The sequence below is a fragment of the Erpetoichthys calabaricus genome, chromosome 6 (assembly GCF_900747795.2).
Source record: "Erpetoichthys calabaricus chromosome 6, fErpCal1.3, whole genome shotgun sequence".
NCBI lineage: Eukaryota > Metazoa > Chordata > Cladistia > Polypteriformes > Polypteridae > Erpetoichthys > Erpetoichthys calabaricus.
The window spans coordinates 147868849-147882413 of record NC_041399.2 but is presented as its reverse complement, the minus strand read 5'-3'; the positions used below and the strand labels follow the sequence as shown (position 1 = coordinate 147882413).

At 35.9% G+C, this 13565-nt stretch overlaps 1 protein-coding gene across 2 annotated transcripts in view; it reads left to right on the top strand.

Annotated features, from left to right (window-relative positions):
* cdk13 (cyclin-dependent kinase 13) overlaps positions 1 to 13565 on the top strand; it is a 94594-nt gene that overhangs the window by 33301 nt on the left and 47728 nt on the right. Inside the window, exons 2-3 of one of the 2 annotated variants that reach the window (XM_028803977.2) lie at positions 3307 to 3909; positions 12693 to 12866. In XM_028803977.2, coding sequence (XP_028659810.1) covers positions 3307 to 3909; positions 12693 to 12866 — 777 coding nt within the window. Of the gene's footprint in view, positions 1 to 3306; positions 3910 to 12689; positions 12867 to 13565 lie in introns of both variants that reach the window. The other variant, XM_028803976.2, reaches the window with a different exon arrangement.

Genomic DNA, 13565 nt, shown 5'->3' with positions numbered 1-13565 from the left:
CTTAAAGTTACGGTTTATACCGTGCCTTGTTTCATATTCTTTTCCTACCTTATCAATTGTGTAATGTGTTTTTTGAACAGGTTTGATTAATGCAAGTGATCACTCCTGCTGCGTTCAGTCACTTCACGTGAGCCACTCTCTTGTGTGATATTGCGATGTCTACGGGTTTATTTAATGTTAGCTAAGACCCGGCAGTTAAAAGTTTCTCGCTACAGCAATTTTAACTCTGTTACAAAGTGATGCAAACTGTCGTTTATACCTCGTGTCTTCTCATTAAAGTTGTATCTCGCGAATATGGCATTGCAAACGGCAGCGGGAGCGTTTGTATAAAGTTAAGGTTACAGTTTACACCGTGCTTTTTTATACCTCGTGTCTTCTCATTAAACTTGTATGTCGCGAATATGGTATTGCAAACGGCAGCGGGAGCGTTTCTATAAAGTTAATTTAGACTTACGGTTTACACCGTGCTTTTTTATACCTCGTGTCTTATGAAGATGCTTGTATGCGTCACTCACTCGCTTCTTATTGTTTCGCTGCCTTGTCAATTGTGTAATGAATGTTTTCTTCTGCGCTCTTTGGGGCACCTCCTTCTTTTCTACGTACTGACTTCACAGTCAGTTCACGTGATTACGTGGGAGGCGTGATGACGCGACACGCAACTCAGTCTCCTACGGCCATCTTGCTGCCTACCATTACAGTATATGGACAAAAAAGAGGTTCCAGTTATGACCATTACGCGTATAATTTTGAAATGAAAACTGCCTAACTTTTGTAAGTAAGCTGTAAGGAATGAGCCTGCCAAATTTCAGCCTTCCACCTACACGGGAAGTTGGAGAATTAGTGATGAGTCAGTCAGTGAGTCAGTCAGTCAGTCAGTCAGTGAGGGCTTTGCCTTTTATTATTATAGATATATATACACATACATATACATACACACACACACACACACACACACACACACATATATATATATATATATATATATATATATATATATATATATATATATATATATATATATATATACAGACACATATATATACATATACATATTTACATATCTACATATATATACACATAGATAGATGTGTATGTATGTAGATATATATATATCTATCTATCTACCTATCTATCTACCTATCTTACTACCTACCTACCCGTGCTTTGCAGCGGTGAAGTACTGCTTTTAAATTTTTATTAAGAAGAAAACCTTTTTAAATGGAGTGAAAATCTACCAAAAACAATTTGTTAAGGATCTGTTTTTTTGTGAAGCTGACTTCACACAGCCTCTCCGCTGTTTTATAAACGAACGTCATATAAGGTCTTCCTTTTTCGTTGCTTTGCCAACGGAAGCAGCCTTTTTATTTAATCCTGTTTTTACGATTGTTCTGTTTGTATATCACGTTGTCAGTTCAGCACTCCGGTTGTAATATGACCAAGCTGTGCAAGCACACTCTTGAGAATGCAACGTATAGTTGTACAGGAGAAAAGCAATCTTGCCTGAAATCAATGGCAACCTTTTGTAGGTCTATGAACTTAATTTAAACTTTAGGTTTACACGTTGCTTTCTTTCCGAAGTACCTGCACTCATGAATATGTCTGTATGCGTCAGTCGCTCAAATCCCCGCAGTTCGCACCAGCGAAGTTCTGCTTTTAAATTTTTATTAAGAAGAAAAGAAAACCTTTTAAAACTGAGGTAAAATATACCAATAACAGTTTAAGGATCTGTTTTTTTTGTGAAGCTGCCTTCACTCGAGTGATCACTTCGAGCTTTAAGCCTGAGAAATCACCCCGTAAATACACAAGTTTAACTGCACATCTGTTAATATGTATGCTTACAAAGTATTAAAAGACACTCAACAATTAATGTCATTTACCTTCGTTCCCGCGTTTGACTCGTGCTGTAGATCTCTTCCTTGTTTTCACTTCACGTGATTACGTTGGAGGCGTAATACGTGATGACGCGATACGTGACTCCGCCTCCTCCATTAGAGTATATGGACAAAAAACAGGTTCCAGTTATGACCATTATGCGTAGAATTTCGAAATGAAACCTGCCTAACTTTTGTAAGTAAGCTGTAAGGAATGTGCCTGCCAAATTTCAACCTTCTACCTACACAGGAAGTTGGAGAATTAGTGATGAGTCAGTCAGTCAGTCAGTGAGGGCTTTGCCTGTTATTAGTATAGATAGTATAGATTAGCAAAAATAGATTGATCTTGTAAATCACCTTTGTTAAATACACTTTTTTAAAATGCACTAATAATTTTACTTGTATAACTACCGTTAAGTGTTTTGAAAGTCTGAGATTGCAAAATAGTTTATATGAATATATTATACAGTATATATTTAGTCCTAAATATATTACAGTATATTTAGTATATAGTATATATTTAAGTATATAGTATAAATTTAGTAAATTGTGTGTGTATATACAATATATATATATACAGTATATATATATATATATATATATATATATATATATATATATATATATAATATATATATATATATATATAATATATATACTAGTCATTAAGCCTGTTACAGTAACGGGCGCTAGAACAGTAGTGCATAAATATTAGTAGGAACACTCTATATTAAATGGCAAGGGACTTTGACCTCATTCTTTTTGTTGGTCGTATTTTTCTTTGTTTTTCATCCTTTCTTTTGTTGATGTTTACTTGCTGAACTGACCGTTCTTCGTGGGCTGCCGCCGTGTATTGTGTGTCCTTAATGTTCTGTGACAGTAATACTGTCTTGTACGTCTGTAATATACCTTTAATTTTCTCTGGCGGTAATACAGGCGTGCGTGTCGGTAATATGCTTTTAATTTTCTCTGACAGTAATCCTGGCTTGTATGTGGCTGTAATATGCGTCACTGTATTGTGTACCTTTAATTTCCTCTCGCAGTAATACTGGTTTGTATTTCCGTAAAACACCAGTAACTTTCTCTGACATTAATATCGCGCATCGCACTGTGCCCCGCGCATGCACAGTTCACCAGCAGACACACACACACGGACACCTGGACGCACACAGGGATTTTATTAAAGAGGATATATATACATATATATTATACACACACATACTATACTATTCTGTATATATACAATATATGAAACAACGAAAGCCATATCAAGTAAAACACATAGCAAGTGACCTGTATTTATGCCAAAAATACATAAATAAGATTATTTCAGAACAATTGTTTTTAAATCATGAACACTTTATTTTATTGACAGGCAATATAAATGTTTATTCCTAACTTACCTGTTGTCTTTTTACCCCCCTGTTTGTTTCAGGAGAGCTGCAAAATCTGTGAGCCGTAGCCCATATTCCACGAGGCATTCTCGTTCACGCAGCCGGCATCGGCATTCCCGGTCACGTAGCCGTCACTCCAGCATCTCTCCAAGTACCCTCACTTTTAAGAGTAGCCTAGCAGCCGAACTGAGTAAACAAAAAAAGGCTAAGGCAGCAGAGGCAGCACGTTCAGCAACCAAGAACTCCAGCGCATCCACGCCCACCAAGAGCACTAGCATCACTGCTACTCCCCTTCCTGCAATCCAACCTATTTCTGCCAATCATATTAAAGAGCTGAAGAAGACCAAATCTGAAAGACCACCTTCCCCGCCACCTGAGAAACCTGTGAAGACAAAGGTGCCAGCTGTAGAGGTTCCATGTGAGGTTTTGACCCCTGTGGAAAGGCCTAGTAAACGAGCAGTTGCCGCTGTGGCTTCCAAAGAAAGAAGTAAAGAGCAACTGAAGCCAGCAAAGGAAAAGAAAAAGCACCCAGTAGTTAGTGCTCCAGTAGTGAAGGAAAAAGAAAAGGCAGTTTTTACCCCAACCTCTACTCTGCCTCCTCTGCCTCTACCTCCACTGCTTCTTGAGGATCTGGAGGCTACAAGGTAAATATTATCTGCTGTGTTTGAACAAGCATGTATTATTTTTCTTTCTCTTTTTTTTACAATCATGTGTTGGTGTTTGTTTTCCTGAAAGTAGTCACTAATGGAATCAAACATTTTTTCTGCTGTGGTAAATGTTATTTTTAGCACTTATCTGACTGTCAGTACTGAAACATTCATGCCATTGTGCCATTTTTTTTATTATTTTTGTTTATTCATTTTTAAATAATTAAAGCAAATTGTGCTCAGTTTGCTCAACTAGCCATAGGTACATCAGTGAACACAGTTGTTCTAAGGCTTGCTGTTACTATTGCGGTTGACTGACACAGCAATGAAAATAATTCGTTTTGTTGTTGTTCCTCTTACACGAACCTAATAGCCAATGAAAAATGTGACTGTTTGAATCATTTCTAATTTTTATCTGGTTTCATTCTGAATAAATTCAATCCAAAAATCGGCCTATCAAATTTCAGGACCCATCCCGTCCATATGGACAATAATCTAAGTGAAGCTCATAAGCATTAGGATTCCAGAGTATACTTCTAGAAAATGTCTTAACAATTGCAATTATCAAGTAGCCTTACAATATATATAAGTAATGTAGGAGTTATGTTTCGTGTGTTTCCCAAAACCTCTTGTTATCGATCACTTTATGAGCTAGTATAAAGTACTAGTTTGTTAACTCCGGCCCAATTTGATTGAATAACAATCAATTGACAGTACTCTAACTATAGGGTGACTTTTTGGTCCAGTGGGATGAAATAATTTTGTGAAACAGAGCATGAAGTAAATGTAATGTACAATTTAAACCTACTCCACACTGACACAGATGTGTGATGACTTTCCATCCACACTGTAACCGCATTTTCGACCATCAAAAATGCATCATTTTAAAAATGTTCTCTAAAGCGTATAAATTTGAAAAAGCCAGGTCTCTTATAGTGTGGATGGAGAAAATTGAGCTTTTCAGAAATGCTGTCATGTGATTGTCATGAGACCAGGCATTGACTTTAGCTTTGTCCACTGTGGTCTCATCTAAACTCTGAGAATAGCCCTTTCCTTACTTCTCTGCATCAGTTCATGGGTTCTGTACCTTTAAACACTCTTTAATATTGTCACTGTATTTGTTTTGGAAGGACTTCCAGCCTATATTTTTCACAGCCTTATTCTTATGCCTGATTTTGACCTTTTAAAAGCAATTGTATTTCTTCGTCTGTCCACAGAAAGTCTTTTAGTCTTTGTACTTTTGACATTTCTGTTTTCTTCAGATTTGCTCTGTAAACACTCGGCACTCAAAGCTGACTAACCATCTATGCCCAGGAAAAAAAGATTTGTGTGTTTTGGATATTTCAGAGTGAATGATAAACGTTTAGAAAGTTATTTGAAAATGCCTATGTGGATAGAAAACTTTTTTTCAAATTTAACCATGTTTGTGTGGAATGAATTACACAAAATGTTTAATAAAAAAAAAAATAACTGACATGAATAGTTTGAATGGAAAAGAAATAAAACACCCATCATTACACAAAAACAGACTTTGTTTAAGAATAGCATATTCTTCCTTTAAGATAAAAGCAGTCCTTTTTGTAAACAAAAGTGATGCAAAGTCGGCATGACTTCTAGTTGGAGGGTGTGTCAAACTTGACAACTGCCGCTGTTGATCTCATCAACTGAGTACGTTAAGTTAACCAACTACATATTGCTTGGCATGTCAGACTACTGTGCAGAGGTGGATAGAGTAGCCAAAAATTGTACTCAAGTAAGAGTAGCGTTCCTTCAAAATAATATTACTCAAGTAGAAGTAAAAAGTAGTCATCTAAAAAATTACTCAAGTAAAAAAGTATTTGGTGAAAAGACTACTCAGGTACTGAGTAACTGTTTGAACATAATAAATGATTTATTTTTTAGAAATGTTGTAATAAGACAGACAAAAATATAAAATAATGTGCAAATTCTGATATTTCCAAATAATAAAATAAAAAATGAGGACCAATAACATCTTTACAAAATAAAGATAACACAAAGTTCCAAATCTCAGTTTTTCACAACAAAGCTTTTAAAGCCAATACCTACAGTAGGTAACATGTATGTTTGAACAGTGCAAACTACTTACAGTGACAAGATATACTGTACACTGACAGTATAATACTGTATATTCACTTTGTGGTGTAGTGGGTCCGCAGCTTCCAAAAAAAAAAAAAATAGCCAGTTTCAAATCCATAAAGCTGTGTCACTCTCTGTAGGCGCAATTGCATGACTGCGAGGAGTTAATAAGGTAGTTGGAGTGAGTCACATGTGTGGGTGCGATCGTTCTCAATTGCTTCATTGGCTTTCTGCAGCGTGTGATTAAGGCCCACGGAGATGGGAGTGTATATATACAGGTCGGCACAAAAAAAAGAAGGGGGAATCAAAAAAAAGGGAGAAAAGAAAAGAGTCTGTAGGGTCCGGCATCGTCACACACTTGCCCTCCAAATAGCACAGCTGATAGAAAATAACATTAGAACAAAGCAGTTTGTGTACGTACATGTTTGCATGTGACTGCATGGCTATGTTTGATTGGTGAAACGGAGTCATGTGATTATTGTTGTTACGTCTGATTGGTGAAACAGTCATGCAGTAGATCCACTGGCGACTTCTCTCGGACAAAAATATAATGTATATAATGGAAATAAAGTAACGATTCGAGTGTTGCCCAATGTAGCGGAGTAAGAGTAGCGTTTCTTCTTCACAAATGTACTCAAGTAAAAAGTATGGTGCAGTAAAACTACTCTTAGAAGTTACTCATGTAAATGTAACGGAGTAAATATAACTCGTTACTACCCACCTCTGCTACTGTGTGATGACTTTCTAGCACAGTTCCACATTTCCAAAGTTTCTTTTGCTTGCCCCTTTTTCTGACAGCCGGGAACCTGCTCCTTGATGGAGCCAGAACCCGTGAAAAATGTATGAAGGTACAGATAGTTCAGTTGCAATCTCAGCATTTTCTTTTTTTTCCCCATTTTATTGTTTTGTGTAAAAACAAGACACCAGGCAAATGAGTCTCTATTCTCTTTGTGAGGTCCAAAACACCCATATTCCTTATTCCTCATCGTTGCATTATATGCATTGTATTTTCAGGTGAATGTTTATTGGTTCTCAGCTCTCACACAGAGTCCACCCTTGTAACTTAGGACAAAATTAGACCTGTTTGAGTTTGTTGGGGTGATTTGCAGACTATTTGGACTGAGTCACTGGGTATGTTAAAGTACCTGCCTGGTGGTCATGTGAATGTTCTGCGACTATGCCCAACTCGTGAAATTATGAGATTATGTGACGTAAGCATGCAGATGAAAATGACTGGAAATGTTACGTTATGTTACATGGCCCTAATGCACATGATGGCCTTTCAAACTATAAGGAAAACAATGGCATAAGACAGTGAAAAGAATAGGTTTTTGCACATCTCAGCCTAACTTTACTGTCTTTCGGGCAAACGGACACATCCTGGAAAGCCTAGTAGCAATCTGTAAATTGTATATATGTGTGTGTATGTATGTATGTATGTATATGTATGTATGTATATATATATATGTATATGTGTATATGTGTATATATATGTATATGTGTATATGTGTGTATATGTGTATATGTGTATATATATGTATATGTGTATATGTATGTATATATATGTGTGTGTATATGTATGTATATGTATATATATGTATATATATATATGTATATATATATGTATATGTGTATATATATATATATATATATATATATATGTATATGTATGTATGTGTATATGTATGTGTATATATACATATATATATATATATATGTATGTACACCAATTGTGCAAGTTCTCCCACTTAAAAAGATGAGAGAGGCCTGTAATTTTCATCATAGGTATACCTCAACTATGAGAGACAAAATGAGAAAAAAAAATCCAGAAAATCACATTGTCTGATTTTTAAAGAATTTATTTGAGTTGCATCCAAAGAACACCATACCTGCTGTAAAGCATGGGGGTGGAAACATCAGGGGACCAGGACGACTGATCCGTGTAAAGGAAAGAATGAATGGGGCCATGTATCGTCAGATTTTGAGTGAAAAACTCTTTCCATCAGCAAGGGCATTGAAGATGAAACGTGGCTAGGTCTTTCAGCATGACAATGACCCCAAACACACCGCCCGGGTAACGAAGGAGTGGCTTCGTAAGAAGCATTTCAAGGGCTTGGAGTGGCCTAGCCAGTCTCCAGATCTCAAACCCATAGAAAATCTTTGGAGGGAGTTGAAAGTCCGTGTTGCCCAGCGACAGCCCCAAAACATCATTGCTCTAGAGGAGATCTGCATGGAGGAATGGGCCAAAATACCAGCAACAGTATGTGAAAACCTTGTGAAGACTTACAGAAAACATTTGACCTCTGTCATTGCCAACAAAGGGTATATAACAAAGTATTGAGATGAACTTTTGTTATTGACCAAATACTTTTTTTCCACCATAATTTGCAAATAAATTCTTCAAAAATCAGACAATGTGATTTTCTGGATTTTTTTTCTCATTTTGTCTCTCATAGTTGAGGTATACCTATGATGAAAATTACAGGCCTCTCTCATCTTTTTTTAAGTGGAAGAACTTGCACAATTGGTGGCTGACTAAATACTTTTTTGCCCCACTGTATATGTGTGGAGCAAACTTTATTAAATGATTACTTTTTAAATTTCATTTTCTTCCTGCTTATTTCATTTTTGGTCACAATTGGCGATCTTTTTTTAAGCTAATTTTTATATTACCTTTAATTTGAGAATCTAGAGCAAAAAATGGCTGTTTAATATAGTGTCGGCTGTAAAAGACAAACCTTGTACTGTGTATTTTGAACATTTTGGTCGGCACAATATTTTATCTAAACTAAAATTTAATATGTTAACTTTTGTTTGTTAAACTTTCAGCATTGCCACTTCATTTCTGACCCAAATCATGACTTGTGCAGAATATTTGATACTGTGTCAAGTTGGTTCATTTTCTTGATAGCCTAGATGTTGTTTTTGTGGAATTTACACATTCTTCCTGTCTGCATGGATTTTTTCCCCACATCCCCAAAGACATGCATGTTAGGTTAATTGGCAAATCCAAATTGGCTTCTCTGTGTCAGTGCAAGAGTCTGAGTGGGCCTTTAACTGGTGTTATGTGCATGGTTGTTTCCTTACTTATACCCAGTGCTGCAGAGACTAGCTTTGGCTTCCTGTGATTCTGAACTGCATTAATTGGGTTTAACAATGAGTAATTGCAAATAGAAGGTTTACACATACTGTCAACCTTTACTTAACAGTGTTTGAACATTGTAAACTGTACCAAATCATTTATACTTCCAAGTCTCAGTAATTTTGAACCCAGCAGTGTGGTTTATTGTGTTTAAATTAAACATAAAAGTAACATTTCTACAGTGCTTCTTTCATTTTATTATTCAGTATTGTGAAAGAAACATTTTGGATAAATAATAAAAGCATGGCTGTTTTGTTTGAAATGTTTCTCTCAATTTCTTGTAAAAGGGAACTTTGTTTTTGATTCTAGAATGTGGTGTTAGTTAATCACTTATCAATGTTACTTTACAATATTGTATTAAAACCTCTTAAAATAACATATAGTTTATGTATTAATACTGGACTGAAAACAAGTTTGTGTTTTCTTTTTTAAATGTCAATCATCCGAAAACCATTCTCGTTTTTAAAGAGACATTTCAAAGTAGTGATAGAATAACATTTTTTTTACATTTTCTAGAGCAAAATCTTTGGGCCTATAATTGTATATATTGAAAAAATACTAGCCGGTCAGAAGTTTGAGTACAGTTGCTGAAATTTTTATTTAATAACTGGCAGTATTTTACCTGCAGTTTTTTTTAAATACCCGTAAATTTAAAAAGAAAGCTATTATATATGAAACAAATTATAGGAATATAAAAGTAAATTTTAAGGAAATAGAAAAGTGTGTTTAAATTGCAGATTCCTTAAAATAGCTTCCCTTCACATTAGTAAAAGCCTCACAGACATGAGGCATTGTGTTATAACAGGAAATCATTCAACAAGTCGTCACAAGCCAGGTTTCCATCCAAGGAGTTTTTGCGAAAAAATATTTAGCGCTTCAATTTTTTTACCGATATAGCGGATGGAAATGCTAATTATCGATAAAATGTTGTACATGTCGACATAATATTTTTCCGTTTAACTTTAGCGCATAAATTCCATATCGATACTTCAGATGTCGCAAAAACTACATTGGAAAAAAAAAAGGGCTTTAACGCAAATAAATGTGTCACATTTTCATCACGTGCAATCAAAACGAGAATGGCGGAGCGGTTCGCATGGTCTGATGAAGAGAGTTTTTTTTTTGATTAAACGTCGTTATTTTGTATTAATTCAAATTTCAGTTTTAATTAAAAACCTTAAGGGAAGCAGGTTAATTCAGTTGTTATCGCACTGTGAAGGGATGTTGAAAGGTAGGCTCACCTGTACAGATCCGATGCAGCAAACACAGCTGCATCATGGGCACTTCCAGGAGTGCCAACGCAAATGTCTCGTATCATGCACCTGTCATCAACAAGGGCCTGGAGAACAATAGATGGCCACCCTTTGCGATTAATGTAATCGCGGTAGCCTTCCGTCGGGGGAAGAATAGACACATGCGTGCCATCCAGCGCACCGTAAATCTGTGGCACAAGATGCACCAAGGAATTGCGGTATGCAATTTCATTGGCCTCCGCTACAGTCGGAAGTCTGATATAACGCCGCATTAATTTTTCTTTAATAGCGGTGCACACAGCATATACACATCGATGGACGGTAGTTTTACTAACCCCGAAAGTTTCTCCAACTACTCTATACTCGGCGCAGGTTGCCAGCTTGTAAAGGGCGATGGCAATCCGCTTTTGGGTTGGAACCGGTGGTCGGTGGCAACCTGTGATGGGCGCAACATCAGGACTGATGAATCCACACAACATCTCAAACGTTGGCCGTGTCATAAAATGTTGCAGCCAGAGATTTTCTGTGAAGTGTCTCTCCACCACCTCCTCCCAGAAGGTCTTATAACGTCGTCTCTCCCATACCCGTGGGCTTCGTCGCACTGGGGTACTTTCTTCGAGCTCTAGGGCTATCAGACAAGCAACTGCTTCATTCTGCTGTCGTCTTCGGATATTATGTACAATTCCAATTATTTGTGAAACTGAAATAACAGTAAGCTGGCAAATTTCAAAAAACTGTCTGAATAATCTCTCCATTTCTTTGTTTCTTTGTTTAGTGGAGGGGGTGTAACGTGGAAAACAAAAGGTAGATAATTTGCGACATACACAAAATTATGTATGGAAACGGCTCAAGGGCAGATTTTTTTCGCGATACAACAAAAGTTATGCGACAGTTCGTTTTGGGGGGGATGACGTCACCACGCACACCATTTTATCGATAAAAAGCCAGTTTGATGGAAACAGGCTGGAGACAGCAAATTTCGCACATTTTTTTTACGTATATTCTGTTTGTCGATAACAAAACGTCGCAAAAAACTGGATGGAAACTTAGCTACAGTTCTTCTGCAATATCTCGTAGATGTCTATTGCTTTCACTCTTATGTCTGGGTCCTCTAATACACATTTCAGTGTGAGTGAGGTCTGTGAATTGGATAGGTCAGTTCATTAGTCCTACGTGGTCTTTTACACAGCTTTGAATCATGTTTTTGTTGTTTTGTCAAAGAATAAAGAACTAGACAACTACCCATAGTCTTGTGGAATTGAATGTCTTTTCAATATGACACCATAGCTATGCTGGTGGAGGTGATCACAGATTTGGTAAAGATCAACAGTTCTTATTGTCCGCAACGTAACCCCAAAGCGTGACACTTGGTTCTCCACGATTGATCCCAAACCCAAATACTGAAATGTTTTTACTTATCATATATGTTGAAATTCTAGTTTTTATTTTTTGACTTGGGCAAGACTTTTAGTGTTATTCAGCACTCTTAACAATTGTTTCTTTAATATAGTTTTTCTTGACGGGGTTATTTCATACAATTCTGTTCTGAATAGTTTATGTTGAAATATCTGTGCTTCAAACTGCCTTGTATTTATTAAATAATTGCCAATTTTGCATACGTGTGATTCTAGTGAACTTATTCTCATATTATGAGGTCACTTTTGACTTGCCTGACATTTTTCAGTCATAAATGCTAGTTTCTTTATATTTTTTATAGTATTGGCCGTAGAAGTTACAGACGCTTGAAAAATTCTTACAGTGGAACTTGAAAGATTGACCTTCATTTATTAAAGTAATTTTATAGGTTGTCTTTTTCCTCACTTAACTGAGGAAACTTTGCTTTATGTCTTCCAAAATTGTAAACTTTTTGCCCAGGCTTCCTATACAGTACTTACAGTAATCAGACACTCAGCTATTAGCATAATTGCTAATAAAAGGTTAATGAAGTGACATACTAGTTAACTGGCATTATGTAACAAATGCAATATTGAAATTGTTTTAGATTTCTAACACCATTATATACATATTTCTGGTTTTAAACAATTACTTAGTACTATTATTTCATGGTTACTCAAGTGTAACTGTAGACATAGTTGTGCAGTATCTGTGCTTTAGAGTAAGTAGTATGTGGTGATTTTATGGATTTCAAAATAATAGTAAGATGTTTGAATACTACAGGATATATGAGCATTTCTATTGCTATTAAGTTTGTTTTGCAACTAGAACAACCTTTGAAGGTTCATGAAAGTTATTATTTTAAAACAGGGTTTTGTTCCTCTTTTCAGCAGCTCCAAAGAAAGCCTTAATTTAAAGCCTGCAAAAAAGACGTCAGAAAGGAAACCTCGTCACATACTCAATGATCTTCCTCTGCCGCCTGAACTTCCAGGAGCAGACTCCTCTTCTCCAAACATTCAGGAGGATAAAAAAGCATCCGCTACAGCAGTATTAAAACGAAGGCCAAAGTAAGTCTATTTAAGATGATTGTTGTTTGTAATTCATGGACGCACAACCCATATCTAATTGTAAATCTTTGTGTGATGTTTTTAAGTCTTCAAATATTTTTTATTGTGTGGATTGTGGATGAAATTTAGAATAATAACATCTTGGTTTTATTTGTTGGATAAAATGCACTGCAACATTATTATTACTAAACCTTGTTTTTCAATGATCAGAATCCAGATAATAACAGATAATAATAAAATTTTATTGAACAGGGGACACAACCATTTGTAAGGCTGGTCTATTTAGAATTAAGTTTGTCATTCTAGATCTGGCTATCCTGATAGTTTCTTTAAGATCAAGAAGCTGATCTTTGCTGAGTGTTGAACTGCAATATAGACAATATAAAATATAATAATAATACATTTTATTTATTCGTAGGGGCCTTTCTAAACACTCAAGGACACAGAACAATAGATTAAACACATTATAAACAAAACTAAAATACAAAAAATTAAAATCAGACAGAGCAATTGTAATCAAAGAGAAAAAGCAGCCTTAAACAAATGAGTTTTAAGTTTAGATTTGAAAAGTGAAAATAATTCAGTATTTCTAAGATCAGAGGGTAGTGAGTTCCAGAGCAACTGAATGCTTTGCTCCCCATGCTAGTAAGACGGATGAAGGGGACAGTCAAGTGAATGGAGCAAGAGGATCTTAAGGGT